This window comes from Mercenaria mercenaria, chromosome 4 (assembly GCF_021730395.1).
Source record: "Mercenaria mercenaria strain notata chromosome 4, MADL_Memer_1, whole genome shotgun sequence".
NCBI classification, from domain to species: Eukaryota; Metazoa; Mollusca; class Bivalvia; order Venerida; family Veneridae; genus Mercenaria; species Mercenaria mercenaria.
This window is the reverse complement of record NC_069364.1, coordinates 63,798,891-63,815,631: the sequence shown is the minus strand read 5'-3', so window position 1 is coordinate 63,815,631 and position 16,741 is coordinate 63,798,891. Positions and strand designations below refer to the sequence as shown.

Genomic DNA, 16,741 nt, shown 5'->3' with positions numbered 1-16,741 from the left:
GCAAAAACACTTCTATGAAATGTGAATAACATTTTTTCTTAATTTGAATGCAACTGTGAGTCACCATCTGGAAACAGAGTGTATGGAAAAATATTGAAGTTTCTGGTACCATTGTAACTTAATGGAGAATAGCAACAAGTATGTAATAATAGTTCTTGTTATACCCTATTTCTCATGTATTTGTTATAAAATTTTATTAACATAGCAATTAGTTATAATTACTAAATCCATTATTTTCTATTACCTCCCTTTATGGCATTGACTGCAACAGTGGGAGTAGTGCTTTATTATTCAGACTGCTGCATTATCAACTGAAAGTATTATCCTAATTTCTTTGATTTGGTTATGATATTATCTGAATTTCATTGATTTGGTTATGATATTATCTGAATTTCATTGATTTGGTTATGATCAATGAAGAGGTACTGTTAATAATGCTACATTTTCGAATATCATTATTTCTGCCTTTTCCTGATCAGAAATGCCACAAAACTTTGTTAATTAGAGACTTCAGTTTAATACCTGTTAATGTCATATAAATTTATTCAACAAAATTTCCTGGTAGGCAACAATTTTCTTGCCAAACCTATTAAAATCCCATCACATTAATCATTCATTGATTCTCAAGTAATTTGTTTATACAGCTGGTATACAGTTTACATTTTTAACAGGTCTGCAATAATATAAAAGATTACTATTTAGATGGATGAAAATCCATGTTGAAAGATTCATTTCAGCACAGACTTCTCATCATCAGCATGTGCATGTGCTGCTGCACGTATTTTACAATTTATCAGATTCTACCCAAACTTCATCTGTTTAGCAGATATCAATTACCTCACTCAAGTTTATGTTCCAAACATAACTTAACAAAAACTGACACTTTTCTTTCTGTCCTAGACTAGCAACAATTCAACTTGTCTTAAGCTGTCAATCAATTTCAAAGGCCACAGAACCGATGGGGCAGAAAACCACAGTGTTCCACCTCTGATTCATGTGGAGAAGTTGGAAGTTATTTTCAGAGCACAGGTTTGTACTAGGAACACTGGTTAGGTTAACTGCATGCCATTACATAACTGAAATATTGTTGAAAAATGGCATTAAACCCAAAACAAACAAACTGGGATAAGAACAAGAGCTGTCCGTAAGACAGCGCGCTCAACTTTTCTCAGTGATTGACTCTGAATTAGAGCTTTGCCATTAAAAAAAAATCCAAGTTAAAAAGGGACATAACTCTGTCAAAATTCAAATCAGAGTTATGGGAATTGTGTCTCCTGGTGTAGACTTTGATAGTAAATAACTATTTTGAGTTTCAAGTCAAAAGCTTTAATAGTAACAGAGATATTTGACTTTATCAAAAATTTTAACAAAAAATTCTAAGTTAACAAGAGCTGTCACTAATGGTGACAAATGCCCCGGCAGCACCTTGACCTTTGACCTGGTGACCCCAAAGTCAGTAGGGGTGGTGCACTCAATAAGTACTATCAGCATGTAAAGTCTGAAGGTCCTGGGTGAAGTGGTTCGCATGTAAAGTGCCTTCATGCAAAACGTTAACGTTGGCCCCTGTGACCTTGACCTTTGACCTGGTAACCCCAAAGTCAGTAGGGTTGGTGTACTCAAAAAGTACTATCAGCATGTAAAGTTTGAAGGTCCTGGGTGAAGTGGTTCGCGAGTAAAGTGCCTTCATGCAGAAAGTTAATGTTGGCCTCTGTGACCTTGACCTTTGACCTGGTGACCCCAAAGTCAGTAGGAGTGGTGTACTCAATAAGTACTATCTGAAGGTCCTGGGTGCAGTGGTTCGCGAGTAAAGTGCCTTCATGCAAAAAGTTAACGTTGGCCCCTGTGACTTTGACCTTTGACCTGGTGACCCCAAAGTCAGTAGGGGTGGTGTACTCAATAAGTACTATCACCAAGTGAAGTTTGAAGGTCCTGGGTGCAGTGGTTCCCGAGTAAAGTGCCTTCATGCAAAAAGTTAACGTTGGCCCCTGTGACCTTGACCTTTGACCTGGTGACCCCAAAGTCAGTAGAGGTGGTACTCAATAAGTACTATCAGCATGTGAAGTTTGAAGGTCCTGGGTGCAGTGGTTCGCGAGTAAAGTGCCTTCATGCAAAAAGTTAACGTTGGCCCCTGTGACCTTGACCTTTGACCTGGTGACCCCAAAGTCATTAGGGGTGGTATACTCAATAAGTACTATCAGAAAGTGAAGTTTGAAGGTCCTGGGTGCAGTGGTTCGCGAGTAAAGTGCCTTCATGCAAAAAGTTAACGTTGTGACTAACGAACTAACTAACTAACTAACTAACGAACGAACAGACGGACAGTTGAAAACTAATATGCCTCCCTTCGGGGGCATAAAAAGGGACATAATTCTGTCAAAATTCAAATCAGAGTTATGAGGATTGTTTCTCCTGGTGTAGACTTTGATGGTAAACAAGTATTTTAAGTTTCAAGTCAAAAGCTTTGATAGTAACAGATATTTGACTTTATCAAAAATGTTAACCAAAAATTCTAAGTTAAAGAGGGGCATAATTCTGTCAAAATTCAAATCAGAGTTATGGGAATTATGTCTCCTGGTGTAGATTTTGATAGTAAATAACTACTTTGATTTTCAAGTCAAAAGCTTTAATAGTAACAGAGATATCTGACTTTATCAAAAATTTTAACAAAAAATTCTAAGTTAAAAAGGGGCATAATTCTGTCAAAATTCAAATCAGAGTTATGGAGATTGTTTCTCCTGGTGTAGACTTTGATAGTAAATAACTATTTTAAGTTTCAAGCCAATAGCTTTGATAGTAACAGAGATATTTGACTTTATCAAAAACTTTAACCAAAAATTCTTAGTTAAAAAGAGGCATAATTCTGTCAAAATTCAAATCAGAGTTATGGGGATTGTTTCTACTGGTGTAGACTTTGATAGTAAATAACAATTTTAAGTTTCAAGTCAATAGCTTTGATAGTAACAGAGATATTTGACATTATCAAAAACTTTAACCAACAGCGACACGACGCCGACGCGAGTACAATAGCTCTACTTTTTCTTCGAAAAGTCAAGCTAAAAATTATGTTATTACTGTGTTTTAATTCTTGCAATGTCTACAAAAATCTGTCATTTATCTTACATCTTCATCAATGCATTTGAGATATAAAACTCTAAAAATCAGGTTAATTAACAAAAAAATGCTATGAAGTTTAAAGATTGGGTGGAAAGATGTGAGATAATGTTGTGGGTGTTTCAGTGATAACTTCCCTGATTATAATCTACCACAGTAATTACAGAGATGTTTTTACCTGATAAAGGTGTGCAGTGGTAACAATATATTGCAAGACTATTCCTACCATCTGATTATTTGTTATCATAATTAAGAATGAAAGAAAATCACAGGAAATGCCTGATATAGATGATTGAACTCTCTACCCCTTGAAGGGAAGTAATAAAAAAATAAATTTATTATATGCTGTCAGGTATACTTTTATCTGAAGAAATGGAGGTTTTAGGTTCAACCCAAAACTGCCCTTGACTGGATTGATGCTGAATGGGTTATACAGTGTTCCCTCTCTTCAGCGGCGCTCTGAACAACAATTCCCTCCTTGCAACAACGCTTTCTACTCCAAAATATGCTAAATGTCCCTCTGAACAACAACCAAATTTTCTGTCTCCCTAAGGCTGTTGTAGAGAGGGAGCACTGTATATTTATATATATGGACTTCCTTTAACAGTTGTAGTTGAACTGCCTAATAACAGTTTGAATTCTTACCAGACTCAACTAAAGAAAGAAGGGTTAACGTACTTGGTTTACACTTGTAAGAAACTTCGAGGTATTTCCTGGTTCCAGGACATGGATCTTGCTGGAATGTTTTTGTACTGGCCACTAGATGGCACTGCTGTCTATCCTGACACGCCTCTAATATCACCTGAAAATATAAATTAAAAAAAGTGGTCTACCAATATGTAATATGAATTTCAAGATGATTTCAGGGGGGAGGATGGGAAAGCCTCAGGCGAAGCCGAAGGCAGCTACATATAGGCAATACCCAGCAGCTGCCTTGGTGTTTTTACGACTTCATAAATTAAGAACAAAAAGTTTTTGCAAAAGCCTGTAAAGGGTCTGCTTCTGTTATTCAAGTGGCTACATCACTGGGGTGAGAGGAAGAGCAACAGTCTAAGCTATTAATTTCAAAACAGAAAAAAAATAATAAAATAATCTCAATCTGAATGTATATATAAAATGGATAGAAAACAATACAGGAAAATAAAGAAATATGCTCTTTTTTAGTTTTTCTAAACCACATGGCCACTTTTCTATCTTTGCCCCTCCTAAAACTGTTTCAGACATGAGCAATGAGCACTAAGCCTTCCTGACGTGAAGAGTTCTGCACCATGACATTTTAAACCTGTACCAGGGACATGTGATTCATATACTCAGTCATCTCCCAGACCACTCAGCCAAAAAGGACCCAAAAAGAACATTAAAGTTTTCACTGCATTTTTTGTACCTGTATTACTATAGCACTCAGCGACTGCCTTTTTTAATTTATCAAAACAGCAAAAACACACAGCATCATTTGCCAAGAAAAAAACAAAATTTATCTTGTTAAATCCATTCGAAAACAGAAATCAAGGATGAAAGATATTATAAGTCTACAGGTTCATTCAAGTAATAAGATATAAGTTTAAATGCCAACAATGTTTTCATCAGAAACTGAGTAATGATTCTTGGAAGACACTCCCGTTTTCAGAGAACTGAAGTATGTACTCCTTTAACAGAACCGTGTACTGTACAGATCGAACCGTGTCAGATCATGCATATTATTTAGTAGTCCAGTAACATACAATACAAAAGGTACAATACAGACTTTTCTGCCCATTCATATTTACTTGTGAAATAAAAGCCATATTTTTGACAGAATTTATATACATGTATATGATTGTGCTCATGTAAGCTGAAAGCCTGTAGTTAGCAAGTTTATAGAACCAATTCTGAAACAGAGAACGGTCAGAATAATGGCTGATTTCACTATCTTTATGAAAATAATCCTCAAAACATACGACAGGTAACAGTAACAACATGTTTATCATTATTTAACAACATCTAACAGTGTTATGATTGCATTAATTACTCCACTAATTCAAGCTAATTTCCAGAAGGTAAGCCTTAATTGAGAGTAATCAAAATATTGACGTAGTAATAAACTACCTACCAGTGATAAGATCAATCTCAGGATCCAGTCTCCATTCATAAAACTACCCCAACCAATCATAACTGCTCTAACTGTTCTCCTATTTTCTTAACATCTCAGAATTACATTTTACAATAAAATCACAAAATATTCAAAAGCCACTTTCTCTCAAACAGAATCACATTTCAGAATGATTTCTACTGAAGCCGTCAATATAATTTCCATGGACCACTTTTTTTTAATTTTTCTATTTGCAAAAATTCACAATTCACATTTGTTATCCACGAGGAGGAAACACAAAATGCATACACTGCTTATAAAATATGCATGTTTCATGATCTGATAGGTAATTTATTCTAAATCTTCAAGCAAATTAAAACAGTTGTCATTAAATGCCTAAATTTTATTCAATTTATGCTAATTAGCAGGTTTATTCTAACTCATTCACAGCTCTAGTATTCTGTTAAATGTTTAAGTCAATACAAGTTATAATATGATCACAACTCAGTAGAACATACTTAATACAAAATCAATTTTATTCATTAACACACATTATTTCAAGTCAAAAAGAGGCTCTAATTTCATCCTTTTTTTAAATTCAAGCTGTCATCCACACAACACTTTGCACAATATGTAATCCAAAACAATATGAATAGCTATAAGAAAAACTCTAAAAGAATCATCTGCACTAAAAACCTAAAATGTATGTCCCCACTGCACGTTATCATGTTTTAATTTTCCAAATTAGCTGGCATCTTGGTGATAAATAATTAGCCATATTTCTACATGCTCCAGTGACAATCTCCCTTTCACTGAGGTGTTACATCGCCTGCAGCAGACGCCTTGTTCCCCCCTTCATTATGCCTGTTATACCATATGATACCATGTGATATCACTGTTGTTATCATACCTGGCAATGTGCTGCAAGCATTTAATGGCCCCTGATATCTCCAGATGAAATCAACAACAATCTGTTGCTAAAATCTCTCCAATATAAACTTGCAATCCATTAAAGTTGTTTTGCTTTCAGTAAGGTACATAATTAACTGAGATCTGTCAATATTGAGTTAAAATCTCCTAATATTCAATTTAAAAATCTCAGCATCATAATGTCAATCAATGTTGTTAGGCCAAACAAACATAATAAACTTTCAGGTCTCCCAAAAGAACTTGAGATAATTCCTTGATGAAACCAGAGCTATCACAGAAGCTGATTAACAGATGAAGCTTTGATACATTCACTGTAAGGTAACATGTTGTGATCATGACCTTTGACCTCCAAGTGTGACCTTGACCTTGGACCTAGTGACAAGCATTTTATCTTGATGAGGTCAATAACTGAAAATTCTACCACTGATGTACAGACAAACTTTGACAACTTGAACTCGCAAGACCCATCAAAAATTTGTTTGAGCCACTGGTAGCAGCTCTGTATTTTTAAGTTTGGGTTTACCACAGAAACATTGTAGATTTATGACCTTTAAGCACGTTAAGTACGTTAATTAAGAATATACGAAAAAAAATGAGGCAAAAATTATTTTTTACCAATTCAAAATAATCATAATAAAGCATACAAGTAAAATAATACTTATTGTATTCGCCTCGTCTCAAATATGGGTTATTACTGCTATGTTTTCCAATAAATTCAGTACTCAATACTGTTAGATAACCTCATACCAGAGATATGGGAGTTGAGTTTGAGTAAAGGAAGGTGTTTGAGCCATGACAGTTTGAGAGAACAAAGTTTAAGACTGTATTAAATATGGTTAACATATGGACCCTTGGACATACAAACAGACATGTGCATCTTCAACATTATAAGTCTGCATATACTTTTGTATCTGGGGGTATATTAAAATATTTTGTAATATAATAAAGTTGATGACAGTCAATACTGAGAGGGGCCTTTTTGGATAGCTAATGATATAAAAGCCTTTTAACCCATTTATTAACAATTAAGAATAATCATACAGAAAATGTGCATTAAGCAAACACTCCAATTTCAAAGCAAAGCATTTAAAACTGTAACATCCTGTGAATCAATTAAGACACAGTTATTGCATAATGAAATCAATGACTGGTTGCCAGACAATTCTAACAGAAAATTTCAGTTAATCAATGGATATAACATTTCTGCAACAATCTGTGCATACTTTGATTAGGGAAATTAATTAAGTTTCCAGACTAATTAACTGATTTCCAGACAGATCTTCTCATTTCACTATGGTAACTTATTACAACATTTTATTTCAGTATGTTAGCACTTGATGAAACTTTAATAGGGGCCATCTGGCCTACCTAAGTTCCATGATTCTACCCAGGGTAAACCCATCCTACTCCATCCCCTTCTCTCACCATGCCTAAAAAATACCTTGAGGGGACAGTCCTGAGGTTTTCTCCAACATCAAAGCTCAGGGAAGTCACCATATTATCTATCTTTCATTGTGTCAAAGTAAAGAAATTATAACAATATGGATGAAGACAGGTATTACTATTCATTTTCAAACAGTGCCATCAACAAATAAAAAATATTCATAAGTAATATTTTCATTCCATATAATTCCAGATATTATTTTTTAGAAATTCCTGGTCACACAATAAAATGCATGCTGCAAACTGTCCCTTCCAGTAACACTTAGGAAAACAAAGTAACCTGTAGATGACCAACAATGTTTACAACTACATCCTGGGTCACTGAGTACATTTAAAAAAATGATAACTTCACAATTATCTATTATAGCACTCAACCTTAAACTCAACAGTTTGAAAATAGCAACTTCCTAATTTCTATATATACAGTGAAAATCACTCAAAATAGACCGCTAATGTTTCTGTTGCTTATTAAAACTGTTTCTACACAAGCTGCAAACAGTTAAAACTGACCAATAAACAATATAGTGTAGCAGACAGTTTGTCTTGGAGAAAATAATGGACTCCGCTTGACAGGCCATTATTTAGAAAGCCGTCTGGCATTCTTCTAAAGGTAACATAGGTCAAACTCATTTGGTAAGTAGATCAGAAAATGTATTCCCTCAGTGAAAGTCACATGAGATTTGTCTAAAAGCTATTTTCATGATTGAATGTTTTTGCTGTTAGAGATCATTGTAAAGGTCGATCACAAAGCTTCCACAACATTACCGAAGTTTCCATTATCTTTAATTATCGTTATTATATTTCTGACTCCACCTTCCTCATTCCATTCATTTATAATACCACAAAACAGAACAACTAATTGTTAATAATTGCCATTTTTTGGTGACAGAATATAAGGGGTATACCAATATCTCACATAGTTACAAAATGACTTGTTGACCATTGAATAAGTAGATATATCGGTATCTCTGTACAGATTTTATAGAGATCACATCACTGACATACAGGTTACTGTCCTTTAACCAACAGATACAGAACAATAGGTCATGCACTGTCTCTTGACCAACAGATACAGAACAACAGGTCATGCACTGTCTCTGAACCAACAGATACAGAACAACAGGTCATGCACTGTCTCTGAACCAACAGATACAGAACAACAGGTCATGCACTGTCTCTTGACCAACAGATAGAGAACAACTGGTCATGCACTGTCTCTTGACCAACAGATAGAGAACAACAGGTCATGCACTGTCTCTTGACCAACAGATAGAGAACAACAGGTCATGCACTGTCTCTTAACCAACAGATACAGAACAGGTCATGCACTGTCTCTTAACTAACAGATACAGAACAACAGGTCATACACTGTCTCTGAACCAACAGATACAGAACAACAGGTCACTGTCTCTTGACCAGCAGAGAGAGAACATTTTACTGGCCGCTGTCTCTTCACCAAATGACCACTCTCTCTTGACCAACAGATAGAGAACAACAGGCCACTGTCTCTTAACCCACACATTTAGAACAAGAGGTCATTGTCCTTTGACCAACAGATAGAGAATAAGAGGGTATTGCCTCTTGAGAACAACAGGGCACTGTCTCTTGACCAAATGACAGAGAAAAACAGGCCACTGTCTCTTGACCAACAGAGAAAACAACAGGATAGAGTCTTGACCAACAGGGAGAGAAAACAACAGGACAAAGTCTCTTGACCAACAGAGAGAGAGCAACAGGACAGAGTGGTTTGAGCAACAGATAGATAACAACAGGATATAGTCTCTTATAGAGAGAACAACAGGATAGAGTCTATTGACCAACAGATAGAGAACAACATGATATAGACTCCTGTCCAATAGAAAGAACAACAGGATAGAGTCTATTGACCAACAGATAGTCTTTTGACCACCAGATAGAGAACAACAGGATAGTCTACCAACAGGTAGAGAATAACAGTTCACTGTGTCTTGGTCAACAGGTCACTGTCTCTTGACCAGCAGGTAGAGAACAACAGTTCACTGTCTCTTGGTCAACAGGTCACTGCTGTCTCTTGACCAACAGGTAGAGAACAACAGTCTGCTATCTTCTGATATCAATTTTAACAGGACAGTGGTACCGTGTCAATGATATTGGCTGAAAGTGGGGAAGCATCCAAACAAGATGAAAACTACTATAAAACCAAACTATATTCCATAATACATTTGGCTGTTAATCCAGAGTCCTTCATGGAGCTTTACCCTTTACCAACTAGCTTCATCTTCCTAACACATCATCTATAAATGAATGAGCTGAAAACTGTCAAATAATTCAAAACAAAGACAGTTTCATAACAGAATGCAGACTTATAATTCTTCATTGTTCAAACTGTCAAAGCATTTTCATAAATTTACAACTTCATGAACTCATTTCCATCCAAATTAGCATTGCATTGTTTAACTGCAGCACACTGTGAAATCATATGTATTTATTTGTAGGGGATTCACTTTTCGCAGTTTTCATGGTTGTGTCTACCCAACAAATTAGATCAGACATAGAGGATATTACATGAGTGTCTTTTCATATTGAATTTATTAAACGAGTTGAATAAAATAATAAAATGCGAGGGTGTGCGGAGCATTTTATTAATTTTATTCAACGAGTTTAATAAATTCAATATGGAAAGTCACAAATGTAATATTCTTTTTATCACATGTTAGCCTTTCTTGTCGAAACATTAAAAAAATTTGACTTTCTTTTACCAAACAAATCAATTTGACCAACGTCTCCTATACTATAAATGACGTCGACGTCAAAGCTTTATTACACTAGTGTATTATCATTTTTATTCAATGGCTTTATTACACTCCCGCGACGTCAAACATGTGATAAAAATGTATAAAATTCACATTCATTTTATCTTTAAAAGTAAAAGAAATCAGTGAATTCATATCCCCATGAACTTACTCATTCGTGCTCAGTCACAAAATTTCATGGCCACAGAATAAAATGATTTCACAGTATACAATAAAACACATTTTATATAAGTCATTTGCATACTATTATGCTGACACAACAACCAAAAAGTAGCATCTGACTTCCAAGCTTTTTTAAACATCTATCATGATGATATAATTATAAACACTGTCTTACAAGTCCCTATAAGGTTAAGACCTCAGATCTGGTTCAAGTCCCTGTCGAGTAAGCGCTTTTATTATGTTCAAGTTGCACTAAGGAAAGTGTCTATTTGAGTAGGTTAGAAGAAGCTTCTATGATATATCCAGAGACTGAAAAATTCCTAACATTCTCCCACCAGTGTGCCTTAAATATCAACACTGGACAAACTTGTTTATAGCAATGAATGTGGCAAAGTCAGAAGTGAAGCTGCATAAGAAATATATAATGGACAAACAGAAGTCTTGTATGAATCAGGAACAGGTTTCTTATCACAAGGTCATTATAAGTGAATTGCCTGCACACACCTTCCTGAGTATGTAATCACAGAAACTGTAAGTACAGAGATTAAAATGCAATTACAATATCATTTCAAGCACACTGGTTGCAACATGAGTTGAACCTCTTGTAAATTCAAGGTCTTCCTGTAAAGTCTGGTACAAATTCTCCACATAAAGATAAGGAAGAGTAAGTCAAAATGAGAACAAATCTCATTTCCCAGGCATCAAAACAGGATACTTAAACTTTCACTCAAATACAGAGTAATCTATATTATCTTTACTTCCTGAAATAAAATCAAGATTATGTTCCTTGCCAATTAACTTTGAAGTAATTGAAAGTCTACAATCATGAGTATACCTCCCTCTTCATGGCAGCATTAAAACTTTTATATCCTCATGCTGAACAGGTGGTCTCTGCTAAAAGATGGACAGCCTGGGAAGGGTACTGATGTTACAACCAGCAGATTTCTAAGTATTTACAGCCAGATTTTCATGAGGAAATGGTGCTTGTGTTATATCAGGTTTACCCCTTACATCATGTCAGTACCAAACTGGCTACTGGCAAACATTCCCTAATAGATAAAATTTCAATTTATACCTCATAAAATTTTGTCCCTGCCAACATAAAGATCAAGGCTGTGAGAAACCTTCAAAATTCACTCTTTTTTTACTAAGGGGAACAACTTGTACTACAAAATCAGATCAGGTAATATATAATTATTTCCCTTAGCACACCTGAATAAAACACAGCAGGCTTTGTTTTGGTAATCCAATCTGATTAAAGTACATCTCCAATGAACACTACGCACACTTGATCTGAAGACGTGCTATTGATAGCCTCGTTCTGACGACCCTTCCGCTAGCCAATCAGAGCCTTACTTAACAACATTTTGTATGTGAAAGTATAAGTTTAAAAAATCTATATTTAGCCTGTTTTTTTTCATATTTACAATTCTTAAGACAACCACATCGCGGCTACGCCCTCGTGGTTTGAGAGAAATCATATGTCATGGTACGGACTTGGTCACGTAAAGAGTCAGACAGAAGGTTAGCTCAGTCGGAAGGGCACCCGACGTATTATTTACGGTTTCTGTTCAATATTTTTCCAGATGTTTCTTACAAAGATACATGACTAAGGTTTCTCTGTTTGATTTACATAATATAACATTTCCCATCAGACAGATTCATAAGGAAAAGTTTGTGTTCATTAAAAACATCATGCAATTCTAACAAATGAAACGAACAACAGGCAACTTATAATACAAAAAAACCTACAAAATTAAAGTAACTGACCTTTAAAATATAGAATCTGAAACATTTTATGAAATACATTTAGAATTGTGGTTAAAAGAAATTTCACATACTGTTAAAGATGTTGTTGCTAGGCAATTTGTGTCTTCCCATAAAACATTGGACCTGTAACGTCTAGAGAATGGTTCGTCGCTCTGCATATCTGGTGGGCACATCTCGGCGCTCGGAACTTGTCGCCCGTATTGTGCCGACTGAATACTGATTAGCATGCCGGGTGGGCATGACATTTTCATGGATTCTCCTTCACAACTTGTCTTTGGAAATGTTTTTAATGTACTTGTAAGTAAACCTAAAATAGAGAAAACAATTTTAATAGTAGACCTAAATCAGAACAATATTTTACAGAATATTCAATTAAATGCTTTAAAATGATAGGCACTATGATCTCTAAAACTTTGAGAAAAGAAAAAAACATAAAAGGAAAATGATATAGAGGAAAACCTGAGCCAACGTTAGGACAAAAACAACTATGTAGCTGGGAAAACATGATAGAGATGAAAAAGCTAAGCCAATGTCTGCTCAGAAAGAACATCAATCAACAATATAGAAGAAAATCCCCAGTCAGTGATACAGAGGAAAATCCCCAGACAGTGATACAGAGGAAAATCCTCAGTCAGTGATACAGAGGAAAGTCCTCAGTCAGTGATTCAAAGGAAAATCCCCAGTCAGTGATACAGAGGAAATATCCAGTCAGTGATACAGAGGAAAATCCTCAGTCAGAGATACAGAGGAAAATCCCCAGTCAGTGATACAGAGGAAAATCCTCAGTCAGTGATACAGAGGAAAATCCCCAGTCAGTGGTTCAGAGGAAAATCCCCAGCCAGTGATACAGAGGAAAATCCTCAGTATATTATACAGAGGAAAATCCTCCATAAAAGATACAGAAGAAAACCTGCTATCAGTAACAGAGAGCAAAATCATTACAGAGAAAAAACCTGTCATTAATGCAGAGGAAGAACCTCATCAATGATTAAAGAAGAAAACCCTCAGTAAACAATACAGAAGAAAAACCTTAGTTAGTAACATAGAAGTAAATTCTCAGTCAATGATACAGAAAAAAACTCAGTCAATATGTAACAGAGGAAAAACCTCAGTAAATGATACAGAGTAAGGACTTAAATCTATGATACAGAAGGAAAACATCTGAGTCATTAATACAGAGGAAAAAACCTCCGTCAATCAGAAACCTTAAGATTAACTGAAATTAAAGCTTAGTAATAATATATGGGCAAATCTTTCACATGTTTGGTTTATGATTTCAACAACTTTTTGTAACTATATCAACATTTATTACTGTCTCTTAATTCTGCAATCTATAAAACAAGTGTTGGAATAAGCAAACTGAATGTCACTGTACATGTGTAAAAACTACGCATACTATTATCCAATAGAAAAGAAGGGAGATATTTGCGTTGGTTGATAGTAAAAACCACAGAATTAATTGCAGTACAAATGCGGTTGTCCACAAAAAATGCCTGTAAACCAGTCATATAGAAAATGGAGTAATTTCATCACTTCTCATATGTGAAGCAAAATTTCTATCAATTCAATAAATAATCTTTTAACTTATAAATGTTATTTATTTACCTGCTGTACAAATAGATGTACAAATATGAAAGGTCTAATATTGTTTGTTTTGTTTTGTTGGATTTTTAGTCACACCCACACATCAAGTCATACTGGCTACTTCCAATTAAGCTTTTAAAGCTAGAGGATGACCAAAGCTGCCCCTCCAGGCACTGGTTAAGGCATTGGCAGACACCTAGCTGGGTAGAACTTAGCCAGTCATACCAAAGAATACTAGGTAGTACACTTAACCCTTACAATGCTGGACACGATTGATTCTGCCTTTGTGACCAATGTAGATCATGATCAGCCTGAACATCCGTGCAGTCTGATCATGATCTGCACTGTTCGCTATTCAATCTGTATCTTTTTGGTAAGCACCCCTTTAAACAGTTAATGATACTGCCCAGATTAAAAGATGGACAAGTTCATTACAGAAATTTAGCAGGGTTTCAACAAAGACTAGGCAGCCGAGACCCTCAACAATTTCAGGTCATCAACAAAGAAAACAATACAAAAAAACCAGTGAATATGACAAAACTTATTAAGTCATAATGGTACCCTCCCATTTCAATGTCATTTATATTACAAAAAATGTTATTCCTGAACAGACATGAGTAATATCAACAGATTTAAAACACTTGAAAATATGCACCTGCCAATGGCAATACTGTTAACTGAAATTTTATTATTCTTAATTAGAAGAATTGCAAGTAATTGATTATATGGAGCCTGAAACTGAAGTCCATCTTTAAAATGGCATCTATTAAATCTTGGGATCAAATGAACACCAAAGTATTGAACCTACCACCCTGGGATGTACAGGTCAGTCATTCTACCTCTGTAGAATCTATTGTTAACCACATTAGGCCTAAATTTACCCTAATCCAACCTATTCTAAGAGTTTTTAAAACCTAAATATCTTAACCTTTAGCCTGGTGACGGCAAGTGATTCCATTGTGATCAGTGCAGACCAAGATCAGCCTGCACACCTGTGCAGGCTCATCGTGGTCTGCACTGCTCGCTTTTCAGTTAACACCCCTATAATAATAAATGGTATTGGCCAAGTTGAATGATGGACCAGTCCATTTTAGAAATTTAGCAGGGTAAAGGTTAATATCTAACTCAATCCCCACAGAAATCTTAATTGCGAATATTAATGATTTCATGCCTGTAAAAAAAAATGAAGAAAAATTTAAATGACTTTCAACAAAAAGTTTCAATTTTATGAAAACAGCTGCAAAAATAGGTGTTGACATACCGTGCAAGGTTTTCAGTTACATTTGATGTTGGCGATAACACAAATTACATAACAGCGGAATGACCTAGGGTGGAGGTAAATACAAGCATGTGACACAAGATGACTGGTGGATGTATGCAATTTCTTCAATCATCATCGGTAACACAGGTAACACAATCTGTCAGGCAGTTTAGACACAGAGAAAATGTAACTAAAAAGTAAAATGATCTGCACGGCAATTCATTAGTCAAAATATAAAAAGTGACAACGATACTGTTAAATTTACCTGACAGATGTGAGAATGATATCATTAAAACAAAAGAAAAATCTGATTTTGTTTTAAAGGCCCACAGGAGATAATATTATGGCCTATAATTGTCAAAAAAAGATGAAATGGCAAACAAAATAAAAATGACCAAAGCGAAATGATGACCATTGTTGACCATGGTCACCACGTTTTTTTTTTATGGCCGACCAAGTTTTAACATGGTCAACCATCAAATACCATGGTGAAAACATGGTCAGGAGCATGGTCCGCAATGGTCGACCATGGTGAGAGAAGATTGGCCATGGTTGACCATGGTCAGAAAAAGACGATCAACAGTTTGACCATGGACTACTGTGGTCAACTTTTTTTCAACCATGGTCATGTTAGTAATTTTCACACATCAAATTTTACACTTGACTGCATTTTGGCTCCAAAAGTTTTCCTAGTTATAGAATAGTTTACCTGCATTTATAGTCAGATTCAAAGGTAAACTTTCATAGTCTGACTATAATTTGATATTATATCGTACCAAGTTTTATTTGAATTGGATGGAAACAGTATGAACTGAGTACACAATGTACAGTATATAACTGATGTAGTTGTAATATTGTTATGTCCCCAAAACGGCAATCATTCAAATCGCTCAAGAAAAAATAATTGGACATGAATTTTAAAGCCTTAATATAAATAGTCCGCTTTATGATGATGATGTATACCAAGTTTCATTGGATGGAAATGAGTACACAAGAGTGTGTTACAGATGGAATGACAAGACGGATGGACAGTTCAAACAGCCTGCTGTCAGCCAGTTATTCTGCCTTTGCGACCAGTGCAGACCAAGATTAGCCTGCACATCCATGCAGGCTAATCATGGTCTGCACTGTTCGCTATTCAGTCAGTAAATTTTCAGTAAACACCCCTTTGAATAATAAATGGTATTGCCCCAACTGAACAATTGAGATGGACAAGTTCATTTTAGAAATTTAGCAGGCTAAAGGTTAATATGCCATCCTAAAATAAAACACCGCTGAAACTGTTCAAGAACCAGTAAGTTAAAGAACATTTCCAAAACTCAAACACTATTAACCTTTAGCATGCTAGATAAATTGTCGTCTGCTGGAAATGTCGTCTGCTAAAATTGTAAAGTTCATTCAATTTGCTCCAAAATTGGAAGAAATATTGTCAGAGTAGCAAACAGCTTGGAACCTGATCAGACGCCGATTTAATCGGCGTCTGATCTGGTTCCAAGCTGTTTGCAAAGGCTGTTAAATTCGCCTGCAGCAGGCTAAGGGTTAAAGAACAATTCTTTACTAATCTTACAATCAAGAACCAGTATTTACAGTACCTGTGGTCCTTTCATTTTAGGTATAACAACC

General features: G+C 35.4%; 1 protein-coding gene across 2 annotated transcripts in view; it reads right to left on the bottom strand.

Annotated features, from left to right (window-relative positions):
• The window catches only part of LOC123551946 (uncharacterized), a 63,980-nt gene that overhangs the window by 12,178 nt on the left and 35,061 nt on the right, over positions 1-16,741 (bottom strand). Inside the window, exons 2-3 of one of the 2 annotated variants that reach the window (XM_045341262.2) lie at positions 12,345-12,580; positions 3,787-3,910 (exon numbers count right to left, since the gene is read on the bottom strand). In XM_045341262.2, coding sequence (XP_045197197.2) covers positions 3,787-3,910; positions 12,345-12,580 — 360 coding nt within the window. Of the gene's footprint in view, positions 1-3,786; positions 3,911-5,197; positions 6,580-12,344; positions 12,581-16,741 lie in introns of those variants that run through there. The other variant, XM_045341263.2, reaches the window with a different exon arrangement.